General features: G+C 42.0%; 3 protein-coding genes across 3 annotated transcripts; 1 reads left to right on the top strand and 2 right to left on the bottom strand.

The window, feature by feature from the left end:
• Positions 1-1233: 1233 nt before the first annotated feature.
• LOC131311880 (uncharacterized) lies at positions 1234-3284 on the top strand. The gene is made up of 2 exons (XM_058339499.1): positions 1234-1633; positions 2673-3284. Exons 1-2 carry the CDS (start codon positions 1326-1328, stop codon positions 3139-3141), a joined length of 777 nt encoding a protein of 258 aa, XP_058195482.1. The 5' UTR covers positions 1234-1325; the 3' UTR covers positions 3142-3284.
• A 747-nt stretch (positions 3285-4031) lies between these two features.
• Positions 4032-8494, bottom strand: LOC131311878 (glyceraldehyde-3-phosphate dehydrogenase A, chloroplastic). The gene is made up of 5 exons (XM_058339497.1): positions 8163-8494; positions 7494-7619; positions 5206-5501; positions 4862-5106; positions 4032-4769 (listed from the first exon to the last, which is right to left on the bottom strand). The coding sequence occupies exons 1-5, from the start codon at positions 8187-8189 to the stop codon at positions 4267-4269; spliced, it is 1197 nt and encodes a 398-aa protein (XP_058195480.1). The 5' UTR covers positions 8190-8494; the 3' UTR covers positions 4032-4266.
• Positions 8495-9845: 1351 nt separating this feature from the next.
• On the bottom strand, positions 9846-11237 carry LOC131311879 (36.4 kDa proline-rich protein). Its single transcript, XM_058339498.1, has one exon. It carries the CDS (start codon positions 11113-11115, stop codon positions 10270-10272), a length of 846 nt encoding a protein of 281 aa, XP_058195481.1. The 5' UTR covers positions 11116-11237; the 3' UTR covers positions 9846-10269.
• Between the last annotated feature and the right edge of the window lie 2401 nt (positions 11238-13638).

Below are 13638 nucleotides of genomic sequence, written 5' to 3'. Positions count from 1 at the left end.
TGCAACCTTACTCTCTGGTGCCATTTGCTGCACAATCACAACTAGGTATAAATTCCTAAGAAAATGATTTGAGTGGTGGTTTTCCAAGCAAATTAGCATTGAAATACCCAAAGTAACAACCATGATTTTGTTCCTTGTGTCGGGCGTACAATTTTCCAATTCCAGGACCAGATGCAGAGGTGGTGGCCTTTAACCAATGACTCCGACGGTGACATTTGCAAGGTGTGTCACACAGGGTTCCAAAGAGATCAAAACCTCCAGCGTCTCCACAGGAGAGGCCACAACTTGCCATGGAAGCTGAAGCAAAGGCCGACTACGCAAGTGAAGAAGAGGGCATGTACATATGCCCCTAAGCCAAACTGTGTGCACCATCGCGGCAGGCTGCAGCAGGGCTCTAGGTGACTTCACTGGCATTAAGAAGCACTTCTCCATTTGCACTATGCCACTTGATGTATCATTCGTCAAGTTTTTTTTGAATAAAATGTTACTTTTGCCTATAAGAAAAAAACAATAGTAACAATCAGACAGGTCTCCGATTTTTTGCTCTTTTGACATGATGAAAGGTTAAGACACTCAAGACACAAACTGAGCTGCATCCCGTTTCATGCCCTTCCACCAGAACTACAGCGCAAATCGTGGTTAATTTTTTTTGTCAAGGGAGTCCATGGAAAGGTGCTGAAAGGTGGTCGTTGACAGAATTGGCTGGAAAAAGGCATTGGCAATGATCATGTCAAATCCACGTAAGATTTAAAACTTTCAAATGCCATTAGATTGGAGCTGGTGGTTGCTTAAAAAATGGAAACTACCGCGCCACGTGAGATTTGAAGGCTCCCATCGGAGATGCGCTGCAAACGATTCTAATCTTATCAATTACTTTATTACAAACTTCCGAGCTGCTAGGCTAAACTCTTTAGAAAAAACGACTTGAGCTCGAGTGTTAAATTCGTTTAGTAACCGAACCGAGCTCAAGTTAGTTGTAACATGGCTCATTTGTACAGTTGCATAAATGAACCGCACCTCAATGCTAAACGTGTTGAGCTCAAGCTCGATTACTTAGGGTTGACTCGAGCTAGGACAGTTTTGAACGAACCGAACTCGAACATTTCAAAGCCCGGCTCGGCTGCTCGTTTGCAGCCCTTCGAGTACTTTTCTATGAGGTATATATATGTATACACGTGGGCCCACAAAGACCATTGGGCTTTCTTCTTTCCATTATACACGGGTTAAGGCCCGCTACGTCCGGATAATTTTCGCGGGTACGACACTTGCTCCAGTTCATACCCTCTCTCTCTCTCTCCAGAAAATTCCATCTCCCACACACAGAAATGGGGAAAGGGAGCCTGATTGCAGTAGCCGTAGTGGCGATAATCGGGGCACTGATAGCGGCGGCGAGCAAGCGGCGGGAATGGGACAAAGAGGCGGCCTTGGAATGGTCACGACAGATGTCGGATCGGCTGGGGATATGGGCGATTCCTGCCTACGTAGGGCTCCACACCCTCACTCTAGCTCTGTGCCTCCCTTACGCTGTGTTCTTCGAAGCAGGTGCCTCTCTCCTCTTTGGATTCTTCCCCGCCGTCCTCTGCGTCTTCTCAGCTAAGCTCCTCGGCGCCTCCCTCTCCTTCTGGATCGGCAGGTAGATATATATCTATCTTTCTGAGCTAACTCCGTTTTGAATTTTTTGTATACATGTTTAATCGAGGTGCGCGTAAGCCGGCCTGACGCTAGAGTTATCAGAAAAGCTACTAGTACTAACTCCGTCCCAAAACTGTCACGTGAACTTAACTAGAATGCATTTTTGTCAGAAAGATGTATTTTTGTAGCTCGCTCCGTTTGGAATTGGTTGTACACACGTTTAATCGAGGTGCGTGTAAGCTGGCTCGGAGTTATCAAAAAAGCTAGTAGTATTAACTCCGTCCCAAAATTGTCTCCTGAACTTAAATAGAATGCATTTTTGTCAAAACCCTAGATCTGTTTTTGAAATGTAGAGAGAGAGAGAGAGAGAGAGCATGGCCAGCCAGCCGTGATTGCCACATTTCAGCATTTCATCTGATTTACTAGTCTAATACTCCCCTAGTCTGTAACAACAAAAATGCTCCAAGTATAGAAACATAGATAGTTTTAACAAGCTAGGTTTGAACTTCTGATTACTGCCTTGAGCCAGTGGTTTGTCTTATCTACTTGGTTTAGCTTTTGGGCTAGCTGGGTAGGATTGCAATTTTTACTCTTTTTTGTCGATTATTTTGTTTCTTTGGCTGTTTGATTGGATGCTTATTGCTTGCTAACTAGGCCTTTGGGTGTTTTGCTTGTCATGGTTTTGCGGTCTAAGTTTGGGTGCCAAAATAGTTCAGATGCAATTTGTAGTTCCACACTTGGATTCATTATCTCTATTGTGACTGTTGGTTGACGATTAATAAAACTATCTACATCGGGGTATGTTGCTTTCAAATATAGTTGTTTTTTAAATGTTCACGTCATGCCTATGACCACGTCATGCCTATGACCTGGGCCCTAAGTATCGTAATGACTAAAGGCAAAAGAGTTTAGGGATGTCTGATGTGTGAAGACATCTCAGAACCAGGTGCTAATTCCTGATATATAACATAGTGCTTTAGTAGCTTCTTTTAAAGTTCATTGTATTTGGAACTACCATAACATCAATTTCTTTTTTTCAGATTTGTATTTAGGAGTTCAAGTTCAGCAATGGAGTGGGCCCATAGAAATAAGTACTTTCATGTGCTTTCCAAAGGTGTTGAACAAGATGGCTGGAGATTTGTTCTTCTTGCTCGGTTCTCACCCATACCTTCCTACATTATAAATTACGCCTTGGCTGCTACTGGTGTGGGATTCATTGTGGACTTCCTCCTCCCTACTGTAATTGGTTGCCTGCCCATGATTTTGCAAAATACAGCAATTGGCAGCCTCGCTGGTGCCGCTGTAGCTTCGGCATCTGGGTCTAAGAAATCCAAGGTTTGGTCGTACCTCTTTCCCCTTCTTGGAATTTTATCGAGCATTCTAATCTCCTTGAGAGTCAAGAAATATGCCAGTACTATCTCAGTTGCGTTAGCCAGCCCTAGTGAGGATATGAAGGCATGTAATAGTACCGTCGACCCATCTAAAATGTTGTCCAAAGGAATTAAGTGATGAATTTAGGGTCACTGTCTTCGGATTCCTGTTCTTAAATCTTGTCGCAATGAGATATGATGAGATGTCATTTGAAATTCCCTTGCAAACAGTTTGACCTGATCATCAAAGCCAACAAAATGTCAATTTTTTTCTTGACTATACATTTCCTGAAAGCATGTGTACTGTGAATGCTAGAAAGAAGAAAATGTGAAATGAATTGCTTAGATACAATCAATACAATCTTGCTAAAGTGACGAAAGATCTAAATCACCTGTTGATGTGGCTTTTGTGTCCTGCAAATCGTATGCTGAAGTGAAAATCTAAAGTTATCTATCAGTAGACAATTGTAGCAACTGTATTATGGAATGGGTTGTTGAAACTTGTTAGATTTCATTGGATTAGAGCGAGTTGAGAATTCCCTGAAGTGGATTGATGATGGTATTTATTGTCTTTCTGGTGATCCAATTTCAGTATGATATCTATTTCCAGTGCAAGGATGAGGTGAATCTGCTGTATTTAGTTTTGAGGAGAACTCTACACACACACACATTCTGCATTTAGATGTTTGGGACCCTGAAATTTTTGAATTCCTTTTTGTTTGGAATTGTGAAGTTTTCGATACAGCATGCTTGTTTATGCATCCTTCATTTCAGCTATTTCTAGACAAATGCTAATGTTGGCCTCCTGTAATCATGGCATGTTTCAGTGTTAGTTTTATTAGGCCAGTTGAAAGCTTCGGATATAGTGATATATTCCAAGATTTGAAGCTGTAATTGAGTGAGGGTCTTAATTTTGAAAAAAATGTCTTATGTCCCTGCAAAGCTGTGAGGTTTGACACTTGACGTTCAAATTGCTGTTACGTCGTGACAAACAGCTCAGGATCACATCGGAAGGGGAATTAATATCGCTGGGCTCAATTAATAACCTCTTATTTAGAAACTGAAATTTCAGGACGATGAAAAACGTTTCACATTATACATTCTCATTACAATTTCCAACAAAAATAGATCTACAAGAAAACATGGGGAGTAAAATAATGAAAAATGTTACTAAATTATAAATAGTCGATAGAAAAGTAGTAGCAGTAGTACTACTTCTACTTCCAGTTGTTGCGATAGAACAGTAGTAGCAGTAGTACTACTTCTACTTCCAGTTGTTGGCGACGATGTGTGCAAGATCAACCACCCTCTGTGAGTAACCCCACTCATTGTCATACCAAGCAATCACCTTGACCATGTCGTCTCCCATAACCATGGTTAGCGATGAGTCTACTGTCGATGACACATCTGTGCACCTGAAGTCCACAGAAACCAGCGGCTCATCGCAAACAGAGAGTATGCCTTTGAGCTCTTTCGAAGCGCTCTCTCTGAACGCTTCGTTCACCTCCTCTGCGAATGTCTTCTTGGATACCTGGACGACGAGGTCCACGACTGAGACGTTTGGCGTGGGGACACGGAGGGCGATCCCATTGAGCTTCCCCTTGAGGTTGGGAAGGACAAGAGCCACTGCCTTCGCAGCACCTGTTGACGTTGGTACTATGTTGAGAGCTGCTGCTCTCGCACGTCTAAGGTCCCTGTGGCTTGCGTCAAGAAGCCTCTGGTCTCCAGTGTAGGAATGTGTGGTTGTCATGGTACCCTTTATGATACCTAATCCCATACGCATTACCAGACAGACATTATGAAATCTGATATACTCACAGCAGGTAAATGAGAGAATTAATAAGTTCATGGGTAATTACCAAACTTCTGGTCAAGGACCTTGACAAAGGGAGCAAGGCAATTGGTGGTACAAGAGGCATTGCTGATGATGGTCTCAGCTGGGTCGTATAGTTCCGCATTAACACCGATCACGTAGGTGGGTATATCGCCCTTTCCGGGAGCGGTGATGAGCACCTTCTTTGCCCCCGCTTGTAAATGCTTCCCTGCTCCGTCCCGGTCGACGAACACACCTGTTCCTTCGATCACTAGATCAATGTCGAAATCCCTGCACATTTTTCATACAGCAGGGTGGAAAACACATACAACCGTGAGTCACTAATAGCAAACTTGCTAATTTGTCTATGGATAAGTGCTGGGAACTTACTTCCAGGGGAGGTTGACAGGGTTGCGATTGGAGGCGACCTTGATGATCTTGCCATCGACAGAGATGGCATCATCGCCGACAGGCTTGACATCTGCGTCAAAGATGCCGAGGGTAGAGTCGTACTTGAGGAGGTGGGAGGCTTGCTTGACGCCGCCGGTGTCGTTAATGACCAAGACGTCGAGAGGGGAGTCCTTCCTTCCATGCCAACACCTCAAGAAGTTCCTTCCAATCCGACCGAACCCATTGATCGCCACCTTCAGCTTTGCAGTTACCACTAACCTGTTCTTCCGGCTTACCTACACGCATATACATCAACATCATCCCATCATCATCGCAAGCACGCACACACATGCACTTCTTCTTCATCTTCTTTGGACCACCCATTATGCGTAACAACAAATAAGCACAAGGGATTGCCACTTTCCCAGTTGAAGTTTGTGATACCCAACATCTTTTATTCTATTTCTTAATATTTCTCAGAAGTTTTTTGGCTTAAAGTTCTAACTACATGTAAGAGGTGGCATAAAGGAAATTCATTGTGCCATTCAAGGAGAAAAACTTATGACTTGGGATTGGCCTTCTCCTTTCAATTTCCCATTCTCAATTGCCTTTTCCTCCTTTGATATTGGGCTATTCGCAGAGGATGGCAGAGTTAAGTTGAGACCTGATATTATATATACACCCACCCACCCACCTAACTTATCAACAAGGGTCTCAACTTGCTCCATAAAAGATGAATCCACAACCTCACCGCACATAAGTGCAGCTACATAGCCGTCTTGTGCCGCAAATTAATGATCATGAGTTACGTTGAATTTGAACATGTCATTCCTTGTTATCATTTGTTTCAAAGCACCTCTATATATCAAATCTTAACTGTCCTTGGCCTTGTAAAAAAGGAATACGACAAATTTTCTGACAAAAAGAAAAGGGAAGGGGGAGAGGGATCATTTTGTTTTGTTATTGAACAAACAAACTGGCAATTGACGACCTCAGCCAATGCTACCTTACTTTTCTCTTCTTGCTTTCAGAATTCCCGAATATTACATCTCATTAGCTTGAGAAATGCAAATGCAATTATGTGGCATCAAATGTTATCTCTGGTTATGACATTATGAATAGATGCTTTAGTTTCTATGAAGTTAATGTTTTGGTACTGCTAGCAGTGGAAACAACAAGAGCCAGCAATGTGGTAGCATTCATGAGTAGGGATATGGGAAAATGACCCAGCCCTGATAGGTCCCGCCAACCTGACCCTAACAGGACGGGTTCGGTGAGTTTAGGACTACAATGTACTATCCATAAGGGGTCTTGTAGGGTCTAAGTGAAGCTGTCATCCACCCGACTCGACCTGATTATATCTGAAGTACAAATTTGCCCTACATATTTTTATTGTCATTCCTGTGCTTTTGGATAAATATGTTAGGATTATGTGTACTCCATGGGTTGGTCTTGATCTGATATTACTTTCCATAGTCTACCTCAAATGAGAAGCTTCAACTGTTCAACCAATTGATATTGTGTATCAACTTTACTCTATTATCTTTCTGAATTCTGAAATATTGTTTCCTGCAAGTGGAGTTGGTTTTTATTGCTCGGGCATGGTGGGTTGTGGGGATGGGAAAATGACCCAGCCCTGATAGGTCCCGCCAACCTGACCCTAACAGGATGGGTTCGGTGAGTTTAGGACTACAATGTACCATCAATAAGGGGTCTTGTAGGGTCTAAGTGAAGCTGTCATCCACCCGACTCAACCTGATTATATCTGAAGTACAAATTTGCCCTACATATTTTTATTGTCATTCCTGTGCTTTCGGATAAATATGTTAGGATTATGTGTACTCCATAGGTTGGTCTTGATCTGATATTACTTTCCATAGTCTACCTCAAATGATAAGCTTCAACTGTTTTTTTTTTTTTTTGATCCGCAGCTTCAACTGTTCAACCAATTGATATTGTGCTACTGTATTATCTTTCTGAATTCTGAAATATTGTTTGCTGCAAGTGGAGTTGTTTGTTATTGCTCGGGCATGGTGGGTTGTGGGAAGGGTTAAGCAGGTGCAGAAACTCCGGCCCCATACCCAAACCCTACCCGTCGCATCCCTACGCAATCACGAGTGACAATTAAAGCCTTCATGCTTAATTGGCTTCCAAGTCAACATTGTATGTTGCTGATTGTCGGGCGGAATGTTCTTAGGAAGTTTGTGTGTAGTGTGTGAAACATTGCGTGCATGCATGCATGCTACAAGAAGGGAGAATGGAAAAGAGTAGAGTAGTACTGCACTCACATTCACAACAGAGGTTTGGTAGGCTACGCGAGAGAGAAAATCTCGGGAGGTTTTCCCATTACCGAAGGGGAGAGAGGCGGATGAGCTGCGGAGGCCATTCAATTCAGAAAGTCCTCTACTGTTGGTCTGCATATTCATTGAAAGCATCAGTACTCGTTATACACCTATTCGCGTATTTAGGCATTTATATTTCGGATTCATGAGCCCCTCAAATCCCCCGTACCGAATTTTACCTGTATCAAGATCCCAGTGCATTGTCGTCCATTGAATCACCTGAGAATTGCATTTTTCGGTCATTCTCAGGTGACCTGACGGCCAAAAACCCCAGTTCTTCGGCCATTCTCAAGTGATTCAACAGCCGAAAATGGACTCGGGCACTAGCAGTAAAAAATTTGAGTCCAGAGGAGTTGAACTCTTCAAGAGCATACAGACAGACAGATCAAGAACTAAATCAAAGCAACTGGTTTAGAATCGACATATCAGAAATCCAAAGCCTACTCCAGCATATCAATAACCGACTGGGTCGGCCTTGATTCATTGATGTGTCAATTCTTAACTACGTTACTTCGGTTTAATTCCTGTTCGGTTAGACTTATTCTCAAACAATGCATAAACGAAGAAGGATTTTACGACTGGGTATGAGTAAGTGAGGGGGGGAGATGAACTGACCAGGGAGAGAGCATAAGCTGATGCCATGGATGTCTTTTCCTAAGCAGCAGCAGCAGCAGCAGAAGCAGCAGCGGCTCAGTTACAGCTTATATTATGGGAAAACATAAAATAAATCAGAATAGCGAGTGGTGGAAAATGTGGGTGAGAGAGGAGGGATAGGTCAGCTGGAATCAGCATATCATATCATCTGAGAGCAAATATGAGTGAATGCAGAAAAAATCTAGAAAAAAGAGGATAAGATTTTTGATAGCCCCTGGCTTAACGTATGGCTGTGGTTTCCCTTTTTATTATCCCCTCCTCTCCCTCTTTCTTTCTCCCAGTCCACCCACAGTGTTCTAAAAATTGCTGGCGGGGTCTAGATTCGACTAATTGCTATGCGCCGGTTAATTGCCGATTACTAATTGCTATGGGCCAATTAATTGCCGATTAATAGGCCTCAAAGCTCGAAAGTGGTTGACTGTCTGACTAGCGCCTAGCGACTTTTGAAAAATTGCCTATGTTTAGGAATATATTGTGAAATCGATACATTGCCCACAAGCAATCGAAACCATTCATTTTGTAGGCTCGTCGAGTTTTCCATCCATATAGGTAATCACATTTGATTGTACATCGGCAACTATTTGATGGAATTAGCTAGTAAGAATTCAGGAATATACCATGAAATCAATCTAATATGGATGCTTGACTACCGATTTTTGATTGACCTAATTTTTTTCACGGGTTACCTAATTGACCAGTTCAACAGAAGAAAGAATGTCTCGCAATGTCTAGCCGGGTCTGGGATTCGGCGTTTTTATCAATCGTCTCTTAATTCGTATTTACATTTACTTGGAGGAGCATGGTGGGTTTTTTTTTTGGTTTATTTGTCCCTCTGTGTACTATTGGCCCTGTCTTGGAATAGTTATCTCCAATTATATTCGTTTGTTTCTGAAAATTCTGAAGTTGAGCTAGCAATGCGTAAGAGATTTAGGCTCCGTTTGGTATGTTTCTGCATTTCATGATGTTTGGCTTGTAGTGATAAACTGAGTAGAAGGTGTATGTTAATAACTCAAATTCTACATATTCATATTTGTTGGTATTTTCAGTCATTTGATTATAAGTAGTCTTCTCGTCTCTAAAATTTTTACGTAATTCAATGGCCGACAATGTGCCGGTACAGAAGAAAATAGATACAGAGAAATAGAGAATTGTTGCAGTGAAAGACTGCAAGTCTACAACCACGTATAGCATATGGAATTCGCATATCAATATCCAGTTCTTCCTTTCAGAATTTTAATTAAATTCTTCCATTTGTTGAGAAAGAAATGCAGAAGGGAAATTACATTACCACTCCCTAATGTTTCTCAACATGTCAATTGAAGGAGAATGGACCCAATTCGCAAAATAAGGAAACTTTAGGCACCATTTGTGTTATCCGCCCAATCAGGAAATATGGAGGGACCAATTATGGTACGCTGATCATATTGAAGGCCAGAAATTGAAACACTTTCACTTCATTGACGTTCTAGCATTCCCAGAGTCGGCCCCGGGGCAAGCCCCCACAAGACCACGGGCCCTGCCATAAGGCATCGGAAAAAAAAATGTAAACTCAATGTGATCTTGATTTTATTTATTTATACTTATATGACCTTTATTTTCTATGACTTAATAGCAAGTGGGCAATCAAGTTTGGAGTCGAGCTTGGGCACTGCAAACATCAAAGTCGGCACTGATCATTCCAGATCCAAACATAACTTAAACACATAAACGCAAGTACATCACTTCGTAGCTCGATCTGTTCAATAGGTCTGGTTTTGACGAAACAAAACAACTCAAAACATAAAATGGATTACATTTCGTACGAGATGAAGAACACACAAAGACGCGAACTAATCAACTAGATGTTGCTCAGTTGATCAGAATCCTTATTTCGAAGGTCGATATTTCGAATTTCACCATAAGTAGATCTTCTTTATGAAAACATAAATTGTGCTAAAAGGATAATAATAACAATACTGATTCAGGATACCCGGCGACCAAGTCGTGAAAGCGAACTGACCCGAGGAAAGAATATTCTAGAGCGTACGTAAACTTTCCTTTCCCTTCTCTCTCAAGGAAAACGCAGGATCTAAGCACACTGGAAACCTTCGGGAGGGGTCTTGCCACAGTCTATAAGGACTTGAAGGGCAATGGGGATGATGATGTTAATATTGAGGAGCTTGGCTTTAATGGTGGTGCAAAGGCAGATAGCTGCATCCAAGTCCACCAGTCCCTCAATCACAGGACAACACGTGTCCTTAACACTACTGCTTCCAATTCCAATATGAAGCAGGCCCCCAAGTAAGTCCACACAAGCCCCTAGTTTCAGGGTGTCTATGGGGCATGTTTGCCCATCTGGTCCCTTAGGAGGAGGTGGTGTAGATGGCACTGGTAGTGGCGGTGGAGGAGGACATGGCGTTTCGACCGGGGGTGGCGGTGGAGGAGGACATGGCGTTTCTACCGGGGGAGGCGGAGTTGGGACGAATATTGGCGGCGTTGGGGGCTTAACAATGGGTGGAAGTTGTGGTGGTTTTACTATGGGAGGTTTTGGCACGAAAGGTGGTTTCACGATTGGTGGTGGTTTTACTACGGGAGGTTTTGGAATGTAAGGCGGCTTTACGACAGGCGGCTTGGGTACGTATGGTGGTGGTTTTACGACAGGTGGCTTCGGTACGTATGGTGGTGGTTTTACGGTGGGCGGTTTGGGTACGTATGGTGGGGTGTGTGGTTTTGGAGGCTTATGGGGAGATGGTGGTGGCTTTACTTTAGGTGGTGGTTTAGGGATGACTTTGGGAGGAGGAGCTAGGTGTTTGGGTGGTAGTTTAGGAGGAGTTTGGTATGGACAGGTAGGGCAAGCAAGAGTGGAGAGCAAGGTTCCCAAATTGAGGAGGAGGAAGATTAAGAGACTTGTTGGCAAAGTACTATACTTCCCCATGGTTGAAAACCTAGCTGCACCTCTCCCAAGGCCTAGCTAGCTATGAATCCATATAACCCACCCTTCTTCTTATATATAGAAAAAAGTGGGGATCAATCATTTCGCTAAACTTCATCTTACATTGCTTATCTAATTTAGTTGATTCTAACATGGTATTAGAGTTATGTCTTGTGTAGCCTCACCCTCGTGTGGTTAAGTCTTCGCATGAGTAAATTCTCTCACCTCCTCAATCACACGCGCATCTTCGCGTGCTATTGAGCTGCAGGTACATAAGGGGAAATATTAGACTTTATCTTATATCGATTACTTAAACTACCCAAGATTAGTTCTTATGATGTACTAGTTTCTAGGTTGGCGATGTTGGACCATTATAAGAAATCTAGCACATATGAAAACTTAGGCCCCGTTCCAGAAACCTTCTTAAAAAATAAGCAGCTTATTTCACATTTTCAAACTAAAAAATAATGTAAATGAAAAATAATTTTTTAATTTTTTTTGCATTGTATAAAAGATCTCAATGAGATCTTTCAAACAAGATCCATAGTGCATATTTTTATATTTCAATAAATCTCTTATTTTTGAACTTGAAATTGCCTTCTTAAAAAATAAGGTTTTTTTTTGAGTACCGGAACGGAGCCTTATTCTAATGCTTCTTGAACATCGCCACATGGTGCCCCAGGTCCTTTCTTGATCCACCACACATGTTATGATACACACATTCCTGTTTTATTTTCGCAGAAAATGAAAAAATTAAGGGCCCCACCTTTTGTGGGTAGAGCTTTGATCTTGCTGTATACAATTTCTTGTTCTATCAAGGTGGTATATATAATTAAGTTTTTAAAAAAAAATAATCAAGGTTGTTATATATTATTCCTCGGATACTTTTCTTTGTGGCATTTTTCTTGACAAAACCTTCTCCCTTACAAGACAAAGATTGATGTCGGCAAAAAGAAAAACAGTGCAACTTAATTAACTTTTAAAAATCCCTCTCGAGCCGGAGTGATTATTCAGTGCTACAGGAAAACCTTGACGCGGTGCTCCAATGGCCTTGTCAGCCACAAACTTGGTGATGAAATCCACACGTACTAATGTGGGTTGAAAAAAACCTCAGGCACTACGTGGCGGTGCTTGGGGAACAAATACAGGAATATTTTTCCCTCCACTCCACAACTTAAACACATAATAACATGTGGTTTTGCTACTTTTAACTTAAATTAATTACAAACACTACTCTTTCTCATTCATACTTTGTTTCTTTTTATTCAAAATTAAAACAAAGTTTTGATTGGATGACTGGATATGACATGAAAAACAGACAAATGAGAGTGCCAAATTTAATAATTAAGGAGTAGGAAGGAAAGGATTCCCCTTTATGGATTTGGGGCCTGAATCAGGGCCTCCCCAGCTCCAGAGAGAGAGAGAGAGAGAGAGAGAGAGAGAGAGAGTGTGTGATATCCCTGTTCTCTTTCGTTTTTTCCAATTGACAACTTTGTCTTGATTCATTGACTTACGGGACGCCACAGACCCATGATAGTATCAATGGATAAACTGATTCATTGCTCGAAAACAAGTTAAGCTAGCTAGCTACCACCGAGGTGATAGTCCAAGTGGCTGAGGCAGCGGGCAAAGAACCTTCCCCACTTCGACCGGCCTTGGATTTAGATTTGGGACCAGATTGTTGTTATACGGGCCTCATGTTGAACTTGTATTTCGGTGAGGTTCTGGTGACGGATCCCGCGATTTGGTGATTGACAAATGTTTCCTCTCCAGTTGGGTCGACTATGGCTTAAATCCAAACATTTTACGACGGGTGGTTTCTCCTATTGTCATGCCCGAGGGGTCAACTACGCTGGTTTTCTCCGCCCACCCTTTTCTTAAAAAAAGAAAAGAAATCGGGCTAGCTAGCTGGACGACATTTTAACAACTTTTTGCGAAAAAAACCAAACAAAAAGAAGTCTCGATTTTCAACTAACGAGGACAAGAGAATCGAAAAACGCGGTGGTGATTGACGTGTAATGGTTGGCTATTGAACCCGTGATTGAGAGAAATCACTGTCTAGGGCCGCCAAAAGATTTTTATGTTACAGCGTACGGATATTATATAACGAATCAAAATTGGGCTAAAAACGAAATGAACAGCTCACGAGCAATCCGAGGCTTGACTCGGTAAGAACTCGTCGAGCTTGGTTTGCTAAGTTACTAAACGAGCTCAAGTTAGGATATATTGGGTTCATTTTGTATTCGTGAACGAGCCAAGCTCAAGTGAGATGAAGTTCAGCTCCAGTATGCTTGTTAACGCATAAATGAATTAATAAAATTTTAGTTTTACCTTTTAAGGTATGTATAAATCATTCTACACTATTTTATAAATCCCCTCGTTAGAGAGCTTGAGTTTGAGTTCAAACTCGGCACGTTTATATCAGTTTGACTCGATCGAGCTCGAGTTTTCACAAACACGAACAAGCTCGTGCTCAATTGTTGGAGCTTGACTTGAGTTCAAGTTTGAGGAGAGCTTTGAGTTAAC

The sequence above is a fragment of the Rhododendron vialii genome, chromosome 12a (assembly GCF_030253575.1).
Source record: "Rhododendron vialii isolate Sample 1 chromosome 12a, ASM3025357v1".
NCBI classification, from domain to species: domain Eukaryota; kingdom Viridiplantae; phylum Streptophyta; class Magnoliopsida; order Ericales; family Ericaceae; genus Rhododendron; species Rhododendron vialii.
Note: the sequence above shows the minus strand (reverse complement) of the source record. Positions and strands in the feature narration are given on the sequence as shown.

What these genes read in the sequence shown, in the direction of transcription:
- LOC131311879 (XM_058339498.1), bottom strand. Translation starts at nt 11,115, where the DNA reads ATGGGGAAGTATAGTACTTTGCCAACAAGTCTCTTAATCTTCCTCCTC.
- LOC131311880 (XM_058339499.1), top strand. Translation starts at nt 1,326, where the DNA reads ATGGGGAAAGGGAGCCTGATTGCAGTAGCCGTAGTGGCGATAATCGGG. An exon ending in CTCTCCTTCTGGATCGGCAG is followed by an intron (nt 1,634 to 2,672) that starts GTAGATATATAT and finishes TCTTTTTTTCAG; the next exon opens with ATTTGTATTTAGGAGTTCAA.
- LOC131311878 (XM_058339497.1), bottom strand. Translation starts at nt 8,189, where the DNA reads ATGGCATCAGCTTATGCTCTCTCCCTG. An exon ending in CCTGTCAACCTCCCCTGGAA is followed by an intron (nt 5,107 to 5,205) that starts GTAAGTTCCCAG and finishes AAAAATGTGCAG; the next exon opens with GGATTTCGACATTGATCTAG. An exon ending in GGTCCTTGACCAGAAGTTTG is followed by an intron (nt 4,770 to 4,861) that starts GTAATTACCCAT and finishes GTATGGGATTAG; the next exon opens with GTATCATAAAGGGTACCATG.